The sequence below is a fragment of the Chelonia mydas genome, chromosome 1 (genome assembly GCF_015237465.2).
Source record: "Chelonia mydas isolate rCheMyd1 chromosome 1, rCheMyd1.pri.v2, whole genome shotgun sequence".
Lineage (NCBI taxonomy): Eukaryota > Metazoa > Chordata > Testudines > Cheloniidae > Chelonia > Chelonia mydas.
In genome coordinates, this window is record NC_057849.1 from 71,993,686 (window position 1) to 72,015,442 (window position 21,757).

The window sequence follows — 21,757 nt, forward strand, 5'->3', positions numbered from 1 at the left end:
CTCTCAATGTCAAAATGTTAAGATGGGAAGAAAAGCTCACCCTCCCACCAATCAGGGAGGAAAAATCTGTAAAAGATATTCAATCTGTAAAATATGTAAATATCATCATCTCAACGAATCTACACAATCAGGCTTTTCAATGCAGAATTATAAATCAACATAATTACAAAATTTGACTGAAAATGTAAAATCAAATTCATAGGGATAAAGGCAATGATCTCGTCTATACTTTATTGCAAATACAAACACAATGGATCAGGACCTAATCTAAAGGACATTGAAGTCAATGGAAGGACTCCTGTTTCAATCAATGGGTTTTGGATCAGGCCTTTATGCAAATATACTAAGCCCAGCGTTGCCACTGCCTGCCCCGTCCTGGGCAAGTCAAAAATAAATAAATAAATAAATAAATCTTCCCCGTATCTCAGTTTTCCTATGTGTAAAATGGGAAGACTAACACCTACCTACTTCACAGGGCTATTGCGAAGATTAACAGTTGCTTTATGGTTCCGATGCTACAAAGTATTGAGTGCCTATTGTAAGTGCTCTCCGAAGCACTCTCTATGCCCATTGACCACAATTAGGTGAGGGGGGCCCTGACACATTGCCAGTTGGAGTCCTATAAATCAGAATAGTAGGTGGTGTTATTAGCCAGGCAGGCAGACAGAAAGAGGGAATTTTGGCTCTGCAATAAATAGCTACAGTTGTAGTCCCAGCAGCACATCTTCAAAACTTTCTGAAAAATTCCACACGTGTCAACCCAACAGGTTTCCCAACTCTTATACAGGTATGTGGGGAAAAACCATGCCTTTAAAAAAAAAAACCCACCTGAGTGGCTGTCCTTGCATTTCCTTGCCTCCAGAGGAAGGGTAGTCAATCAGAGGGACTAGATTGTGGAACAGCCTGTGGTCCTCCCCCACTCCCCTTTCTGAAGTGCTGGAAGAATGACAGAAGCACTCAGCCTCCTGAGTGCACAATAATGGGAAAGACTTCACTGGCTTCAATGGTCTTCAACACATTAGAAATACCTGTAACTAAATTATGGTCTCATGCATGACTTGTATTCCATCCTGGTTTAACAATAAACCATATTGTACTTGTGATCCTCAAATGGAATGTATAAATTCAAATTTCTAAATTCAAACATTAAATAAATATTTAATCAATGGCTTTTAAATTTTCATTATAAAATGGATTAATGGAATGGGTTTAACACAGGGATCGGCAACCTTTGGCACGCGGCCCCTCGGGGAAATCCGTTGGTGGGCCGAGACGGTTTGTTTACCTGCAGCGTCTGCAGGTTCAGCCAATCGCAGCTCCCACTGGCCGCGGTTCGCCGTTCCAGGCCAATGGGAGCTGCGGGAAATGGCGGCCAGCACATCCCTTGGCCCGCGCCGCTTCCTGCAGCCCTCATTGGCCTGGAATGGTGAACTGCAGCCAGTAAAACAACTTTATTAACTAGAGAAAGATAGGTTTTTAAGTGATAAAGCATTAAAATCAGGATTAGTTAGAAAAGAAATAAAAGGATCATCTAATTTCTAAACTTTACTAAGGTTAATAGCTCTGACAGCAAAATAGGTTGTCTCACCATTAGCTGCAATATATTTCACAGTGTGTTTCTTTTTCCAGCCTGGGACTACTCCCCTTAGTTCAGTGTTCTTTGGGTATTCGTTGATGTCACAGGAAGTAGAGAGGAGAGGAGAGGTGGCCAGAGGCCCTTTCCCACCCTTCTTATATTCTAATGCTTTGTACTGTAAAAGTCTTTGCTGGGTCATGGGGTCAGCAGTTTCATTGTATACATGCCCTGCAAGCTGTCCTTCAGGTGAATGGTATATACTTTGTTTATAACTCCTCTGCTGGTGAATCTCCAATTAAATAGGTAATGGCCTTTTAGCCCCTAGCTGGCACGCCAGGGTGCCTTTGTCTTTGAGAAAATGGTCTGAGGGTGTTACCCAGAACAACAATATATTTCAGTAACAATCATAAGTATCTCGTTTCTCCACATTCAATGTCAATACACACATTTTAACAGGACAATGACATTCAGGACATATTGTACAAGATATAACCATATAAAAGTGATGAACATGGGGTACAGGGTTTCACACTCACTTCTTCATATATGAACCATAGAAGAGGTACCTTGAGAGTAGAGGGGAATAGGCTTCTACTCACAATATTTCACAGTGCAAGTTGATGGGAGAGGTGGAAGGAAGCTTGGAAAAGCTGCAATAGGGCAAAGTAGCTTCTGGATAGAGTAAATGAAGTTCTTCTACATGTCCCTTCATTGCCTTGGGTCTTAGTGACTGCCTTCTACGCACCAGAATACATTTTGTGTGTATGCATGTGGATGTTCTGCCATGACACTGAGGCCCCCACTTTCAACCCAGCTTGATGGAATGACACCAGGCTTGAAAACTTTTGTTTGAGCTAATCCATCTTCCCCTGAAATCAATGGGAGTTTTTACATTTATTTCAAGGAAGTTGAATTGTGCCCTTGTGGCGTAATGACTACATTAACGGCTTTGACAGCAAAGTGGAATATTATTGAAGAGTCTTCTTTAAGGGGAGCAAGAGCTCATCTTGATGCAAAGTATCTTCCTCACAACCTGAGGATCTGTTCATTTGCAGCCTGAAACTAGAGTCAATGTGATGGGAAGTAGAGGAGGTGAGAGAGTGAGGACAATGCAGCTAGAAGCAGTCTTGGCTTGTATGTGCCCATGATGCATATTCATTGATGTGTTCACTCTAGCATGAGTACAGAGCCAAAACATTGTTTGGGTTGCTGAATACCCAAACATTTTTTCTGTGCCTTATCTCTGTCTTTCTTTCTCCTTCTGTTCTATTTTTTTAAAAAAAAATATTCTTCTTGGATTGTTTGCTTCAAATACCCCAAAGACCTCAAAGTATGCCAAGCAGAATTGCTATCATTTTTAAAACAGGTAAATTTTGAGCCCTAATTAAGTCATCAGTGTCCTTTTTTAAATCATCAGTGTCTACACCCTATGTTACTGTATTTGAATTAGTAATTGTGCAATTGTTCAGGACCAAAGAATTACAGTCTGTGACTGCAAGCTTATTATATGCAATAATCACATATTTGATATTCTGAAAATGCAGAGAAACTCAATTTCTTTGTACTTCCCATACAAAAACCATATATTAATTGAATGAATATTGGTATAGAATTACTTGTAAGCTTATTGTTCTTAGCCTCAGCAGTAGTAAATGAACCATATACAGTAGGACAGTCAAATAAAACAAAATGCTAGCAGGATACTTTTCTTCAACTACCACTTTTGCAAAATAAACATTGTTCCAACTGGGCACACTCATTAGGTGATCCAGGCTTTGGAGACCTAAGATGCTTAAGCCAGTTAAGGCTGGCTGGCTGAGCCTATTATGAAGGTTTCACATATGGAAGCTCTAGAGTGCTATCCGTACAGAGATAGCTACAGAAAGATAGAGTGAAGTTGGCTCTGGCTTTGCAAGAATATGCTTAAGTACTCTACCTTCTCTCTAAACTCAAGCAGCATTATCCTGCAGATATCTGGAAAGAAAACAAAAAACGGAGAAGACAGTAGGAGTAATAAATTATATATTTGTTTAACCTGATTCCACATTGCAGGTTTATGTTCCCCTTACATGCCCTCTCAGGGCTTCTTAAATCTCCATATCAGTAAGGCCTGTGCCTCAACATTTGGAACATGTTGTGTTCTCAACGTTCCTGTAATTCAGGAATATTAGTATCCAGGGCTACAGTCATTTTTAGACATTTATTCACATGGGGTAAATCACTAAGTTCATATCGAAATCTGTAGCTAACATCCCCCAGAGTTCAGCAGTGTTTGGGTCCAAAGATGTGGTTTAGGCCCCTTTCTAAAAATAAGTTTCTTCTTTGGTGATTTTATATATATATTAGACTTCCTGATTTCATTTAATTTGGTCTGTGAAGCAGGGAAGAAACAATGTGTCACTGAACTGCAGTCAGCAACAGTATGTAGTTTTGGCTGATTGAATAGACAGTTGTACCTTTTGCTTTCAGACCAAAGTACAGGTTTCTTGTGTAGATAAAACAATTGTCTTTATGTGGCTGCCTCCTGTTCTTTTCATTTTGCTCTTGGGGATTTAACACCACATGGTTGTCAGCAATTATGCATGATCTTTATCAATAATGTAGATGCAACTTCACAAAGAAGATATAGTTTAAGTGTCCTAGGAACACAAGATCATGCATTAAAAACACAGGCCTTGCACATTCACTGCAGAAAACAATACACATGGAATACTTTAAAAAAATCAAAAGCACATAAGCCAGATATCACATTCAAACCCAAAAGAAGCTAAATTACTGGAAAAACAGACTGAAAAACATGTAATTATGCCCTGGAAAGCATAAAAACTAAGACCCACAGTGTAGGGGGGAAATCCACTCTTCTTTTAAGAAGAAAATAAAAGATTATCCAGAAATAATTTTAAGTATCAATAAAGATAATGGAGTGCTAGCCACATATTAGTTAATTGGAAAATGACTTGCAATAGGAAAATAAACAGTATATAGTGATTATATTATAGAACATCATTATATTGTAGAATATCATCATTGTACATTTTAGAATATCAGATTAAAGGAACATCTTCACGACTCATAGCTTCTTTAACTTGCATAACATGAAAGTATATCCACTATTAGGGCATTCAAAACCTTATTCTCATCAACTATATCTTGGTTTTGGCTACAGCTAATCGAACTATAAGTTATGTGCAATTTGTTTTTTTGTAGATGGTCCTTTGTTTTAATCTCATTGCAAATTGGACACAGATCACAATTATAATTTCTTATTCCTTATGGCCAATGGGTTGTTCACAGACAGTTTGTAGAGAGTGATTCTTTTCCTATTTGCATAGATGTTACCAATATCTCCTGAGTCTGGCATGTACAGTCTAGCTCACTAAAGAGTGGCCTCTGAAGTAATTTATAAATGCTTATGTTATATTTGATCCTCAATCACTGTTTTATGTATATACAGCTGATATTTAAGGAGTTGTTTATATATACTGAAAATAAGCTTTCAAGTCTGTCAACAACCACAGTTTTCATCCAGACAGGCGATAAGATGTATATCTCTCTATCAAAATGTAAATGTAACATTATAAGCAGACTAGGGTGACCAGATAGAAAGTGTAAAAAATCAGGACAGGGATGAGAAGTAAAAGGTGCCTATATAAGAAAAAGCCCTGAATATTGGGACTGTCCCTATAAAATCAGGACATCTGGTCACTCTAAAGCCAATGCAATGGAAGACCCATATTTAAAGTCAACAGGAAAGGAACACATAGGGGAAAAAAAAGCCATGGGGTTTAGCCTGGCTATGTGCAAAGGCAATGAACTTTGGTGAGGCGAGGGTATATGTAGGAGGCAAGGAAGACACCTCTTTATCCTGAACGTAGGAAGCAATAGGGCAGTGTGATTACATGCTTGAAAACAGGATCTCAGCCAGACTTTGTTGAAATGCTGCAAAGAACATTTTGGGTGAGTTCAACTTCTTTACACAGAAGGCTAGCCTGTTAAGTCTAGTCTCTCGGAATTGTGTTGTGATTTTGTTTTATATGCAACCTTTCCATTATCTTGATCTTTGAGAAAAAAACTGATGATTGTTTTCACAATGTATCTATCTCAGTGCTGTGGTATTATGCAAGGAGCTGATCCTGAGTTGAATCAAAGAAGCTAGCATATACACTGATCCCTTAGATACAGTAGACTTGGTATTACTGTGAACGTACAGTGGATAAGGGGCTGGACATTACTGGAGAGTACTTTGAAGTGGCTCAGGGACTGGGGTACATATACTGTTAACTTGCAAGGCAAAGTAACAGCTGGCATAGCTCAGCAGAGGTTGTTTAGATGGCTAACAGACTGAAGGTGTCAGGGAGATGATACCCAGTTAAGTACAAGCAAGTCTCCCTCTCACTGAAGACAGGGAGGTAACAAGGTGACATGCAGTCTCGGATCTCCCCAGAACCATTACAACTGCTCGTTGCTGGTCCTCCTATTTTTTCCTGATAACAGCCATGAGAGTTAGTAGCCCTCTTTCATATCAGCACTCATTTGATACCATGTCCCCAAGCTCCTGGGTGGTTGCAGGACCACATGGGTGCCCACCTTGGCGGAGACTGGTACTGAGAAATGTGTCTGTCAGTGCCAGGAAAGAGGTGTTGTTGATAGATCCAGCCATGCAAGAGCTTTACCTGACTCTGAGTATACAAAGAGTGCAGGTGGCCTTCCAGGGATGGAGGAGGGGAGAACAAATATACTCGGGAGTTCTGAAGATGGCTGATGGGGAGAGGAGCCATCTGGGATTCCTGAAGAGGAATTATGACGGAAAGGAAAACCATCCAGCACAGAAAGGAGCTCAGAGGTCTCAAGAAACTAACTGCCTCCAGCCACCATTCTAGCATCTTCTTCCCTATATTTCCCACATATCCAGAAAACGCCAAAGGCAAGGAAAGTCAGGAAGGGGGTCCCCTCAAGTCCAGTGGAAGGGAGAAGGGATAGGAAGGAAGAAGAGAAATGTCCTGGAAGGAAATGAACATCCCAAATAGTTAGGGCTCAAATGGTGACATCCTGGCCTCATCAGAGACAAGGGCAAAACTACCACTGACTTCAACAGAGTCAGGATTCAACCAAAATATTTCTGGCTTACCAGTGAGAAAAACCTGAGTCCCTCAAAAAGGTCACCATTCAGGTTAATAGTCAGGCTGAACATCCCTAAAAAATTTCCTGGTAGATGAAATACACAAAGCTGCCTCTGCAAGTAAGGCACCCGATTCCCTTACTTAGCTACTATTAAGTCAGCCATTCACAATATTATCTTTTGGGTACTGCAGGCTCACAAAGAGGGAAAATTGGTAACCAACGACCATGCAGCACTGGCGTTTCACAGTACTTTGGATGAGAACTAAAAAAAATGCACCGGTTTGTGACATCTGCAGTAAGTGAGCCATAAGCATTGTATTGCGTGTTTGTTTTATGGCTAGGTCAAGTGTGTGGGTCACATCGAACAAGGGCAGCTTAGACATTTTTAAGCAATTGGGCCATTCAGAGTTACACAAGGAATTAACTTGGCTCAGCTTTCCTTTGAATTTGGGCTTATATACTAGATAACAATGAACACACATTCTTAAAACTCGGATAACTAGTTAAAATTGTCATAGGCATATATTTAGACAATAAGAGAAACAGTTACAATGCCTGCACAGTACTTAGCCGTTTCACTTTATCGCATGTTTGTACAAACAGGGATATTAACACACAAAAGAAAGAACTTTATTTCATGAATAAAGGTGAGGGTAGTCTTCAGAATATGCTTTTTCATACAATTTAAAGTACATTAAACAACAAGATTCATAGATTCAAAAAATTCCATTAAATTATATTGAGCAATTATGTGCTTGATAATATTTAAATATATATCATTACAAATAAATAAGGTATCTATTCACATGCCATGCATTCCTAGAATGTGTTTCAATACCTGGGCATGACAGATTGATTTCAAAGTGGCTGTGATCCATGGAGCATGATGTTTGGATTGAGGGACATTACCTTCTTTTGAATTCTTTCCAGTCCTAATAGGCAACCAGAACTTGAGATCCTGTCTGGTAGCTAAAGAGCTACTTTTACACTCCATCAATCAGGCAGCAGTACAAATATTACAGCTGCAAATAGACTGTTACATTAAGTGATACAGTCAGTGAGAACATTAATTCTTCAAAAACTAATGTACAACATGCTACCACATGGGCCCAGTCCTAGCAGATGCTGAGCTTCTCCTACAAGGTGGTGATGACTATTCTCAGCTTCCATTGTCTGCAAGGTCAGGAGAAGGTGCTCAGCTCCTTGAAGGAGCAGCTCAGCATTTGGCAGAATTAGGCCACATGTCAGCACATAAGTTCCAGGGAATCTATGTGTGTAGATCAAAAAGAAAATGAGCTGCTAGATATGTACTTGTTAAAGTTAATTATAAAGCCAATAGTTTAAGAATAAACTACAATTTATTTAATAAATCCGGTCGATATTGTCTTCATTTTTTCAAAGAGTTGCCAATGCAAGGGGCATTGAAGCACTTGCAGTTTATCGTTTTTACTAATTATGGACCACTGAAGGGCTTCCATTGAAGCCAGTGGACTCAGAATCTGGCCCTCTGCTGTGTTGTCACTGTCCTCAGTGCAGTACAAAACAAAGAATGGTCCCTGCCCCAAGGAACTTAAGAGAGCATAGTAAATAGCTATACTATGGGGATTACATTTCCACAAAGCCAGTTTTGCAGAATTAGGAAATGCAGTCAGTAAATTGGGGGAAAGTGAAGCTGAAGGCTTTGGCAGCGGGATATAAACCACTTAGGGCTTGCGGGACAAGTCAAGAAGTCAGAAGCACTATCGGATTGTGGGATAAACACATTATCTGCTAAAATGATCAGCAGTGGAATATGAATAATGCTAACAATTAAATTGTTGTCTTTAGCTTTCAGAGAAAAAAAATCCTAAATTCGTTCATCTCTCTGAGAGCTATTGTCTCAGGCAGTGTGTAGATTACGAAAGACAGTGCATTGGTTTATGCTTGGTTCACATTTTCAAGGTTTTCTTCACAGCAGAAAGGGCTAGAAATTTTTCATTAATGAAAGCTGAGGTTTTGGAGCTCAAAAATCATTCTTTAGAAAGTGTCGCGTGCCACAGCAAATTATTTAGCTATGGAACCACAGATTACTGATGATAGTCTTCAAATGTGTTGCGGGCTGTTGAGGAGAAGACTGTGGTCAATTGTTCTCCATGTCCATTGAAGGTAGGACAAGAAGTAATCAGCTTAATCTGCAGCAAGGGAGATTTTGGTTAGATATTGGAAAAACTTTCTAACTATAAGGGTAGTTAAACTCTGGTCCAGGCTTCCAATGGAGATTGTACAATCTCTCTCACTGGACGTTTTTAAGGACAGGTTGGACAGACAGCTGACAGGGATGGTCTAGATTTACTTGGGCTTGCCTCAGCACAGTGGGCTGGACTTGCCATTTCTAAGATTCTGTGAAGCCCTGTGCTGTAGTCTCTGGGTAAGGCAAGTAGTCTCACACCTTAGCAATAACTAAAGGTAACAGAGTGTGGTAAGGAGGAAGGTATGAATGCTCTTTTGTTTTGGCTGTGTGTGTTGCACAGCACTGATAGTATTGATTTGGCAACATCACAAACACAGGCACACAAGGAAGACAGCCATATTTTATAATTAATTGCCTGAATTGTAACTATGTGGTCATAGAGAATCTGTCCTACCAAAGATCAGTCCTTCCTATGACCATGCTGTATATCATGAGAGTGTTCTCATGGCAATGGGAGCATTGTTTGTTATCTTCTTATGTGGCATGCATCACTGTAGTACTTTCTCCCTCCATACTGTCATCCTAAGAGTTATGCTTGGCCGTATCACCCCCTTCTTTAAATCCCTCCAGGGCCACGACCCCTCAAATGGCTTCAGAATTAAACTTTCAATCACTGCCTTTAAAGTCCTGTATGATTCTGCCCCTCCCTACTTATCTGATCTTAAAAATAAATGAATATCAAAGCAGCCTGTGGTTTATCTTTCCACACATTCCTTTAAATGTGTATATCTGGGGGAGGGAAAATGCACCCACCTTGCCCAACTGAGGGAAGCAGTCTGGAACTGACACAAGCAAGGCATCCACATACAGCCCAGCTTGCTCACCAATAATTGTCCGTAATGCTTGGTGCCAAGCCATGAGAGCTGAAGGAACATGTGAATAATCCTGGGCATCTATCAACATTTTCAGCCTCTGCAAGGCGGGAGGGGGAAGAACTCCTTGTCTGGCACATCAGTGAATTCCTCAGCATTTCAAGTGTGTGGGTTTTTGTTTTTTTTTAATATATGGGATGTACACAACAGTGCTAGTACCAGGCACTGAGCCAACTAATTAGTTGTAAATAAATGAGTACTCACTGACTAAATATTTAGGGCCAAATCCAGAGCCTATTGAAGCGAGTGGCAAAACTCCCATTTGTTTTAATGGGACTAAGACATAGTGTATTACCATATTAATGGTGAACTGATTTTTTTTTTTAATTTCAAAGCTGGTGAATATATTAAAGACTTACAATTACAAATGAGTAACTCATTTAGAGTGAAATAAAAAAAAAAATATTTCACCTACCAGGATCCTAGCTTGTATTTCTGTGTTTTTCCTGCAAGAGTTGATGACAACACAAACTATGGAAGTAGATTAAGGAATATGGCTCCTATCTGGCTGTGGAAATGTCATAGTCAATTCTTACTGGCCAGAGAGGGAACTCTGTTCCTGACGGGTAAGCAAATAGGAACTAGTTTTCAAATAGTCTTCTTAAAAAAGGCCCTTATTTTTAATTTTAAGGCATTTTGAGAGATGTTTAGGATCTCAAACAGTTTTTCTATTTTTAATTTGCAATTCATTTCATCTCTAGGTTTTGAAACTCAGCACAATCAAAAAATAGGTTACATTTCTCATTACCCCTTTATTTCAGTGTGTTTCTTTTTCTATAAAGCAACAAAAAACTATTACGTGACCACAGTGACTGATCTTTAAAAATATCCCCATTTACTACATCACAGTATTTTGACATTACTGTGGTACCTTCTATTCTTAAAATTGAAAATACCACAGAATACTCTGAGATTAGATTAACAAACTGCAAAGAGGTAAATGCAGTATTTTTTTAGGGGCCACTAAGGTTACTAAGCATGATGGGGAGATGTTTCTTTACTTCCATTTGCCAATAGCTCCTGGTTACTCTGTGTGCATAGGTTTGCCTAACAAAGTTGGACAGATGCTGACACCCTTAATTCCTGGTAAGTGGTCCCTTGCTCCTGAAGTTCTACAGGACTCATTTTCAGTGAGGTCCGACTCACCAGAAAAGTTGCTGAATAAGGCCCTAAATGATTGCCATTTTCTCTCTGTACCTTCCTCATCCAGGACTAGGTGAACCAAATGGATATGTTTAGAAGAATAACTTATATATTCATAATGAGCCACCACCAGCAATAAAGGAAATGAATGGGAATAAAGTCCCTTAGGCATTTGCCCAAGAACTAACACAAGACAATCAGGAATTCAGAACATTTATTGCAAGAGCTGAATAACTGTAAATAACGTTGAACTGGCAAAGCAGTAACAAGGATAACTGTTTAGATATTTATTCTGTCAAAGTCATCAAACACCCCTCACAAACTGACATAAGTACTGCAATAAGCAATGCACCCCTAACCCATTTTATGTCTTTATACTGTGGTGGAAAAAAACTGTGAACTGCTATATACAAAAAAAAACTTTTCTTTTTTTTTTTGGTAAGAACAAATTAACCTTCAGATTACCTAACTTTGTTATTTTAAGACTGATCAACTGTGGCATAAGATAATTTTCCCTTTTTTTTTTCCTGTAAGGACTTTTTTTTTCTTTTCTTTTTTTCTTTTTTTTTTCTTATTTTTTTTCTGCATGCTATTTATTTGTTTAAATCATCTGTCATGCCTTAACAAAAACCGCCTAAGAATGTCCAGATTTGGATTTGTTTTACGTGCAACTTAGATCTTATTAATAGTAGGAGTCACTCTGCTGGTTTGACTGAAGTGACATGACGCCGGTACCTGCCAGGCATTGACCAACTATGATAACAAACAGTTAAACAGCAATAATTAGAGTTTTAACCCTTAGTTTCCCCAACTAGCCTACCAGGAGAATGCTCTGTTACATCATGAAGGCACAACACATTAAATATTCTGTGGCTATGGTCTAAAAACACTTGTGTTACTACAACATTAACGCAGATGAGGATCAACACAAACGCCGCTTTTTCAGCAATACAAACTGTCTTAGGTATAGACACACACTTGCCCAATTGGAAAGAAAATGATCCTTGTATTTTGTTTCTTCAAATTTTCCTTCTTCTACTCCAAAATAGCACACTGTTACTTTTCATTAATTGAGAGACTACAATTAACTGATCAGGGTTCCTAAATAAATGCCCTCTGACACTCCTTTGCCACCACCCACGTAGCTAACTTCTTTTTCATTTTTTTTTAAATTCCCCTGCTTTGCAAAACAGAATGGAAGTGAAATTAAAGTTTTGAAAGTTTAAAGCCCTTGCGTAAGTCCTTTTGTTTTTTAATATTTGCAAACAGTTTTGCTTACTAGAATGCCAGCATCATCTGCTGTTAAACACAAGCAAGAGGTTTTTTGTTTGGTTTATTTTTTAAACACAAGTGTTTTGAGTTCCTTGGAACTTTGTGTGTCAGACAGACTACTAACACAGAAACACCATCACTGAAATTAAAAACAAAACAAAACAACAGGAAGCAAATGAAAGAAAGCAAAAAGCAACTGTGAAACAAAGAATTATGCTACAGTATCCTTTTTAGGTGAACGTTATAAGTACACAAATTTTGTTAGTAATAATTGTTCCTATTTACAAGTATTTGAACACTGATTGACTTACAAGTGTCCACTAATGTCGTTAATAGCACAATAGGTTTAATAGTTATAGTTTTAGTTGTTTTGTTTGCAGTATGATATCAAGTATAGCAGTCCCAGCACAGATCAATGACAGCAAGAGCACAGTTTTCTAACTGGATATGCTTTTCAATCATCAGAAACCACTGAACTCTCTCTCTTGCTCTATCACTCTCCAAATGCATCTTCTGTTGTTTGTAGCAGCAGTCCAGGGTCAAAAACCAAACAAACGAAAAAGGATATTTGCAAACTGGAGAGATCTCGGCAGAGTTTAATCATGTCTATTTAACAAAACCACACAACTAGTAGAAACACTCTTTTGTGTTGCAGAACATGATACTTTCCATTGGGCTAACACAAAGATATGCATCTCTCTGCTATGTGAAGCATAGTTCTAGAGGTCTACCCAGTACATAAAGCTCTGACACACACACGCACACAGTATTAGCAAGTCTAAGTAGACTAAAGTCATTGATCCAAAGTAGCCATTTCTTATAGCTGGTGCTCCTTTGGACTCTCAGCAGGTCCTGAGGCCTGTTTATAAGACTTCAAGTTAGCCAAAGGAATGTCAGTCATGTGATTGCCAGTGTTGAAATGGGCCTCACCAGAGCCATACTGCTTTCGGTCACTGAACTGGTTTCTGTTGCTATCTTCTTTCCAGGTTCTTGTCAACGTGTGTCCATTCACTAGTTTGTCCTTCTTAACCCATTCTTTCTGAGGTGCAAAGGTGGAGAGAGGCGACTTTGGCTGCTGGTATGGACCTAGGCTGGGAGGCATCCAACAGTTATCTGAGTGACCCAAAACCAGGCATTCTTGAGTACACATCTCTGTAGCTTCAGCTAATCCTCGTGGACCAAGAGGCCCATCTGCGGAAGACAACAAAGGAGACCAGAAAAAAGAGAGAAAGAAATAGTGTTAGCCTTTCACTTTGGAAACATTGCTATCAAAGCTGCATGTACTCCTGACATTTGCTAGAATGGGAAAAGTAATTGCAATGTTCTTAACCCTACAACCAACTGTGCCACTGACTTAAAAAAGTGACATTATGTCAATGTCACAGTGTCAAAATACACTTGCATGCTAACAGAGAGTGGTTATCTGTTATTAAGGTCATTGGTGAACTGTGACTTTTGTGATCAAAACATTTTGACTAGATCTTCTGTGTCATTGCCCGTATACTTCCCTGTTCCTCAAAAAGGGATAAATTAGTCATTAGCCAACAGACTCAGACACTGGATATGAATCAGTTCCAATCCCGTTTTTAAGGATTCCTTACTAAGGAAGTAAACACTTGAGCAGAGGAAAAACAGTGTTGAGCAAACACATTGACCAAGATTCTCTATGAGACCTTATGCCGGGGTGAATTGGCATAGCCCAGGTATGCTCTCATCTCGCCTCCCATTTCCAGGTATGTGGGGCCCTGGATGTAGGAGCAGGAATGATAGGGAATTCTCAGCTGGCTAGTTAGGTCTAGATCAGAGGTGGGCAAACTATGGCCCGCGGTCCACATCCAGCCTGCAGGACCCTCCTGCCCAGCCCCTAAGCTCCTGGCCCAGAAGGCTAGCCCCCGGCCCCTCCCCTGCTGTTCCCCCTTCCCTGCAGCCTCAGCTCACTGCACCGCTGGTGCAATGCTCTGGGCGGCGGGATTGCAAGCTCCTGGGACAGCGCAGCTGCAGAGGCCAGCCTGACCCAGTGCTCTGAGCTGCCTGGTGGCATGGCTGGCTCCAGCCGGGCAGCTTGGCTGTAGCACCGCCAGCCACTGGTGCTCCAGGCAGTGCGGGAAGGGGGCAGGGAGGGATTGGATAGAGGGTAGGGGAGTTCAGGGAGTGGTCAGGGGTGGGGGAGTGAATAGGGGGCAGGGCAGTCAGAGGATGGGGAACAGGGGCATTGCATAGGGGCAGGAGTCCCCAGGGGGCAGTCAGGAATGAGAGGAGGGGTTGGATGGGGCAGTAGGGGGCAGTCAGGGGCGAGGGGTCTGGGGGCAGTCAGGGGACAGGGAGTGGTGGATGGGGCAGGGAACAGGGAGAGTTGGATAGGGGTTGGGGGCCAGGCCACGCCTAACTGTTTGTGGAGACACAGCCTCCCCTAACCGGCCCTCCATACAATTTTGGAAACCCGATGTGGCAATCAGGCCAAAAAGTTTGCCCGCCCCTGGTCTAGCTCCTACAACTCTGCAGCACCTGAGTGGAACAAAGTAAACAGAATGAGAGGATGAGAGAATCCGTACCATTGTCAAATTGTCTTGCCACATACAGATCCCCATTTGGTACAGTAAATAGATGAAATACATTAGTCCCACTGGACATTAATATGCATCTCAAAGATTTGCTATAAAACTACATAAATCAAAGGGTACACACAATGTGAACCTTCCGTAACTCACTTGTGTTCTCATGGTTTTCTTATGTTCATGAATATGAGACCACAGGAGATGGACCATGCAGTCTGTAATATGCTATGCATATTAAAGACCCACGTCATCTTTCACCCACTATGGAGAGCACAGCTGGCCTGCTTCAGAGGCCTGACTATCAGCACAGTGGACAAGACACCTATATCTCCAGAAAGTGCTGACCTTCTCCCCCATCTTAGCCTATTTCTAAGTGAGTGAACTTGCAGCTGAGACACTGATCTGATCAGACTGGATTTACACATAGGGTAACGTTCCAAAAGACTGATAAACTGCCACATGTGTCTTTATTATCTGTTTCTCAACATCTGAGAATATATACACCCAATGACCAATGATTGGTCATGATCCCTTGCTAGATGTATGATGATTTTGATGAAGACCTTCAATAGGGAATCCTTTTCTTGACTTCAGGGCAAATCAACGGCCTAGACCTCCAGGCAGTCAAAGAGTTAAGAAGCATTTTTTTTCTTGATTAAACAGTGAAGTAACAGGAAGGAAATTATGGATTGATTTTGAGAATGAGGTTAGCCAGATAGGCATGAATGCTGAAGTCATGCAGGTTAGCATTAATCAGAAGAAAAATACGGACCACAGAAAGACCAGTCTGTGAGGGCTGTGCCAGCACAAAGATGCCTTTATAGTTGTGAATTTGGGCCAGTAATTATCACTGAAGATATTTACATGAAGATGTTTGTGCTGCAGCGACAATGGAGATTTCAGTCTCTTCAACTGCAGCAAATGCAGCATAGCAGGTTTATTTTCAAATCCCCAGATCATCCTAATTAGTCTAATTGTAGCTGCTATTCTTTTTAACTTGCCTAATGTTTTTTTAATCTTCCTAGGCTAATTGCCTCATGAGATCCTGTGGCAGTGAGTTCCACATGTTAATCATCTGTTGCATTTAGACTCCATTTTAGCAAATCTAATTTAGATGCATTTTCTTAAAAAACACGTCAACTATCGTTTCCTTCATCCTTATCTCTGAACATCTTTTCTTAGATTGTGAGGTCACTTGGGCAGGAACAACCCTTTTTGAATATCAGTCTCTAACAGTAGATTCTGGGTACTATGGCCAACAAAAGTAATAATGTCTTTTTAACTAGCTGAGCTATGACTGGAAGCTCCTGCAACCCTTGTACAAGCAAATTTCCCATTGCAATCAATTGGAATAATTTAAGAAATATAAAGACCCAGTGACATTGGGGCAATTCAAGATGAAATAATCAGTTCTGCAATAATTTAGGGTAAAAAAGTGACTGCAAAGCAGAAGTTTAGCACACATTTCAAGGAGAGCCAATAATCTTGGTTTTAAAATAAGAGCTGTGATAATTCATGGGAAGAGAGAGATTCTTGTTCTATAAAAGCCCCTCTTTGAAATCACCACTATACAGCAATAATCAAATTGAGGCAAGTACTTAGTACAAAAAAGCTATAGTAAGTAAAGGAAGTAATCCCAGTATGTTGTTAACATTTCCAAAGGTTATCTATAGGTTAAAAGCTGATTTTTTTTTCTGCTGAGAACAGAAATTTAATTTTAATTAGGTTTTTCCCATTTTCACAGGAAGAAAGTGAGAAGTGGCAAAACTCTTTCCAACTGGCCTGATCACACAGTAAAATGCTATCTTGCTGACCCAAGGAGGAAAGGTTTGGCAGGGATTAAAACTTTCAATACACAAAGAAAAGCCTTCACCACAGAGTGACACAGTTCAAGAAATACAGTTCATGCACCCTGGGCTTCCAATTTGCAATGTAATAGCAGGTTAACAAGAGAACTCTCAGCTTCACACTCCTGAAGTGGATCTGTTATGTCGCCCTGTTTAGCTAAATAAAATAAAATAAAGTTCAAAGAGTTATGGCAATCACTTGAGTTTAGAATTTAAATGGGTAATAAGCTGTTTTTACTTAGAACAAAATATGCATGTGGCCCTATAAGCCATGTCAAATTAATCTTGGAGAGATTTACTTCATGTGTTTAGCTTTCCTTAGTAAGAGTCCTAGAGTGATAATACAGTTAATCTCGGAATGGATTTCCTTTTAAGTTGGTGAAGTTTGTGGAGAGTTTTGAAATATTTGGATGAAAGGTGCTATTTAAATATCTATTCCTAAGAATAAGGGGCTGTCTACAGAGGTGAAAGTAAGCCGGTACGCCCTGCTATGGTGTACCGGCAAGAGCTGGTGCGCTGTACCAGGGTGGATCAGCTTCCCCAGGCTCAAATTAAAGGGCCTGCGGCTCCCGGCAGCGTCTGGAGCCCACGGCCCTTTAAATTGCTGCCAGAGCCCCGTTGCTGGAGCCCTGGGGTAGCGGCGGCAGAGCTGGGGCGGTAGCAGCGGCCGAGACCTGGACCCTTTAAATCGTCCCCGGAGCCCCGCCACCACTTCCCCAGGGCAGGCTCCAGGGATGATTTAAAGGGCCCAGGGCGGTAGTGGTGGCCAGAGCCCCATCCCCGGAGCCCTGCACCGGAGCCCTGGGGAAGCGGCGACGGAGCTCTGGGGACAATTTAAAGGGCCCAGGGCTCCAGCCGCAGCTACTGCCCAGGGCCCTTTAAACCGCTGCCAGAGCCCCCGGCTGCCGCTGTTACCCCGGGGAGGGGGAAGGAGGCACTTGCCGGTACAGGGTGGGCAGGGGCTGGCTCTGACCTCCCCCAGTCCAGCCCCATACCGGTAAGTCCCTAGACTTACTTTCACCCCTGGCTGTCTAATAAACAGAGACAGGATGGTGCTGTGGAGATAATCACCTATTTTGGAGGAACACGGTGGGTGAGGTAATATCTTTTAGTGGACCAACATCTGTTGGTGAGAGAGACAAGGTTTTGAGCTACACAGAGCTCTTCTTCAGGTCACTTTGAAAGGGGCATTTCCCATATTTCAGGTTAGCCAAATGTCACTTTCTCACTTTGACTCTCCAAAAGACTTTCTCAATCCAATTCATTTCAAAGAGGGATGTGTTTTTGTTCTCTGCTGTCTCTATTTATAGATTTCAAATGCAGACAAGCCTGAGAGGGGTGTAGTACTCTCTGTAGAGGGCAAATCTTGCTCTTTGTGGGGTTTCACCTGCAAATATATGAGTAGTGTTTTGGCTCTAGCACTCACAGTACAGGCCTGGGAGTCAGGAACACTCCTGTAATACTCATTCCCACTGTAGACTTGGAACAAGTCACTGACGCTCTCTGACTCAGTTTCCCTAGTCTGTAAAATGCAGAGAGTGTTTACCAGTCTCACTAGAAAATTGTGAGGTTTAACTATGGAATAATTGGACAAAATGCCTTGAATGACTATATATAATTGTTAATCAGCAAATAACATTTTGATACTTTGCCTTTAAAGCATCACAACATAAAAACAGCCTCTTACTTTTTGTTTGAAGTGATGCTACATTATGTGTACACCCAGGGGTACATTTCAGGTTATAGACAATACCTTTAATGGAATAACAGTACATTCCAATCTGGGACAAGGACAGTCTCATTTATAATATGTACATATGGTGACTATCATCATAGGCACCATGATCTCTGATTAGGGCATTTAGATGCAACCACAATACATTTAATACATCTTACTAATAATCATTATGATGCTTTGGGGGCTCTGCAAATCCCCTGATGCAAGAGGTATGTGATTTAGAAGAAAAAATAATTAGTTTTGGAGAAAATATGAGCTCAGCACAATAAAAATAAAACACAGTAGCATGGTTTTCTTCTGCTCCTGTCTTGTGTAATTATGTTCTCTGTGAAGATAGTTCATTCCTTCTTAAGAGTCTTCTTAGTATTCAATGGCACAAGTGAAATAATCATGAACAGTATGATGGGGGAAAGAATCTTTTGGGATACGCAGGACGGTAGCATTAGCTATTTGTATTGAGAAAGCACAATGTTGACTTACTGGTAATTATCTTTCCCCTCCACCACTACCAAACAATAGCTTTCACCCAATTTTCTAAACTTGTTTCATTACTGCAAACAATGACACCACTTAAAAACCTATTCCTGATGCTTTAATTTCATAATTGCATTAATTTGTTTCCTTTCTCTCCAAAAAATGTCACTGTATCAAGTTTTTCCACACTGAAGTACTTTATTGATATGTTTTTTCAAAGTATTTGTTCTCCGAACAATCTGTAATGCATGAGCCTGGTTATCAGTCTTGGCTGCTTGAATACATAATGACACAACTGCTGATAAAACTGTACAAGCCATCTGTCTCTGGATTTAAATGTTTTGAAAGCAAACACAAAAGTACATAACAAACACTCCCTTAAATTGTCTTGGTTACTATTAATAAAAGATCTTATGCCTCAAAAAGGCCTTTTTTTATTATTTTATTCTGTTAATAGCTGTCAGGCAACTGCATGGCTTGCTGCCTCAAAAGGAGACAGGTGCAAGCAGTTAAATGCCAGTCAAATGTTGGCCATACCCTAATTGTGGAAATTCGGAGTGGTCTTTTATCTCATTTTATTATACCCAGGAGCTGAACTGTTATTTCATTGATTAACTAACTGCTGCAATTAGCAACTAGCTTCTGGCATGTTGACCAGCTGCTTTTCAACCGGCTCCTTCAGTACCCTCTTGCTCAAAGCTGGAGGCTCATTCTTTAAATGTGAAAGAGTCAAGACCACAAGTTAAGCTATACTCAGAGATGCTTTTCAGCCTCCCCTGTGAATTAGGATCCATTAGCCAGGATGCATTGCTGTTAGGTATGGTGGTGAACATGGTGTTGACCCTTCACCGCGGCCTGATTTTAGGGAATCATAGAATCATAGAATCATAGAATATCAGGGTTGGAAGGGACCCCAGAAGGTCATCTAGTCCAACCCCCTGCTCAAAGCAGGACCAAGTCCCAGTTAAATCATCCCAGCCAGGGCTTTGTCAAGCCTGACCTTAAAAACCTGTAAGGAAGGAGATTCTACCACCTCCCTAGGTAACGCATTCCAGTGTTTCACCACCCTCTTAGTGAAAAAGTTTTTCCTGATATCCAATCTAAACCTCCCCCATTGCAACTTGAGACCATTACTCCTCGTTCTGTCATCTGCTACCATTGAGAACAGTCTAGAGCCATCCTCTTTGGAACCCCCTTTCAGGTAGTTGAAAGCAGCTATCAAATCCCCCCTCATTCTTCTCTTCTGCAGACTAAACAATCCCAGCTCCCTCAGCCTCTCCTCATAAGTCATGTGCTCTAGACCCCTAATCATTTTTGTTGCCCTTCGCTGGACTCTTTCCAATTTATCCACATCCTTCTTGTAGTGTGGGGCCCAAAACTGGACACAGTACTCCAGATGAGGCCTCACCAGTGTCGAATAGAGGGGAACGATCACGTCCCTCGATCTGCTCGCTATGCCCCTACTTATACATCCCAAAATGCCATTGGCCTTCTTGGCAACAAGGGCACACTGCTGACTCATATCCAGCTTCTCGTCCACTGTCACCCCTAGGTCCTTTTCCGCAGAACTGCTGCCTAGCCATTCGGTCCCTAGTCTGTAGCGGTGCATTGGGTTCTTCCGTCCTAAGTGCAGGACCCTGCACTTATCCTTATTGAACCTCATCAGATTTCTTTTGGCCCAATCCTCCAATTTGTCTAGGTCCTTCTGTATCCTATCCCTCCCCTCCAGCGTTTCTACCACTCCTCCCAGTTTAGTATCATCCGCAAATTTGCTCAGAGTGCAATCCACACCATCCTCCAGATCATTTATGAAGATATTGAACAAAACCGGCCCCAGGACCGACCCCTGGGGCACTCCACTTGACACCGGCTGCCAACTAGACATGGAGCCATTGATCACTACCCGTTGAGCCCGACAATCTAGCCAGCTTTCTACCCACCTTATAGTGCATTCATCCAGCCCATACTTCCTTAACTTGCTGACAAGAATGCTGTGGGAGACCGTGTCAAAAGCTTTGCTAAAGTCAAGAAACAATACATCCACTGCTTTCCCTTCATCCACAGAACCAGTAATCTCATCATAAAAGGCGATTAGATTAGTCAGGCATGACCTTCCCTTGGTGAATCCATGCTGACTGTTCCTGATCACTTTCCTCTCCTCTAAGTGCTTCAGGATTGATTCTTTGAGGACCTGCTCCATGATTTTTCCAGGGACTGAGGTGAGGCTGACTGGCCTGTAGTTCCCAGGATCCTCCTTCTTCCCTTTTTTAAAGATGGGCACTACATTAGCCTTTTTCCAGTCATCCGGGACTTCCCCCGTTCGCCACGAGTTTTCAAAGATAATGGCCAAGGGCTCTGCAATCACAGCCGCCAATTCCTTCAGCACTCTCGGATGCAATTCGTCCGGCCCCATGGACTTGTGCACGTCCAGCTTTTCTAAATAGTCCCTAACCACCTCTATCTCTACAGAGGGCTGGCCATCTCTTCCCCATTTTGTGATGCCCAGCGCAGCAGTCTGGGAGCTGACCTTGTTAGTGAAAACAGAGGCAAAAAAAGCATTGAGTACATTAGCTTTTTCCACATCCTCTGTCACTAGGTTGCCTCCCTCATTCAGTAAGGGGCCCACACGTTCCTTGGTGTGTTCCTTGGAAAGTTATTATGCAAGATTAAACTATATATCATGTATTAAAACACATTAAAATGTTTTAAGATCGTAAAATGGAAGCCATTAGAGTTGTAATGCAAGAAGGGAAAACAGATGTAAAAGGTGTTTGTTGTAGGTGTTTCAAAAGTATGAAGCCTAGATAAAGTACTTGACCTAGTGTTATAAGATTTAGCAATATGTATATTGTAATAAGCAAGTAAAAGGAAAAAGAGCAGTTTAAGCTTGAAATACCAGATTTCTTTGGGATTTCGGCATACAGGTAAC

The 21,757-nt window shown here is 41.2% G+C and overlaps 1 protein-coding gene across 6 annotated transcripts in view; it reads right to left on the reverse strand.

The window, feature by feature from the left end:
* Positions 1-7,200: 7,200 nt before the first annotated feature.
* PCDH9 (protocadherin 9) overlaps positions 7,201-21,757 on the reverse strand; it is an 873,980-nt gene continuing 859,423 nt past the window's right edge. For all 6 annotated transcript variants that reach the window (XM_043533761.1, XM_043533763.1, XM_043533782.1 and 3 more), the window contains one exon: positions 7,201-13,405. In XM_043533761.1, the coding sequence (XP_043389696.1) occupies positions 13,032-13,405 (374 nt within the window). In that variant the 3' untranslated portion in view covers positions 7,201-13,031. The remainder of the gene's footprint in view (positions 13,406-21,757) is intronic.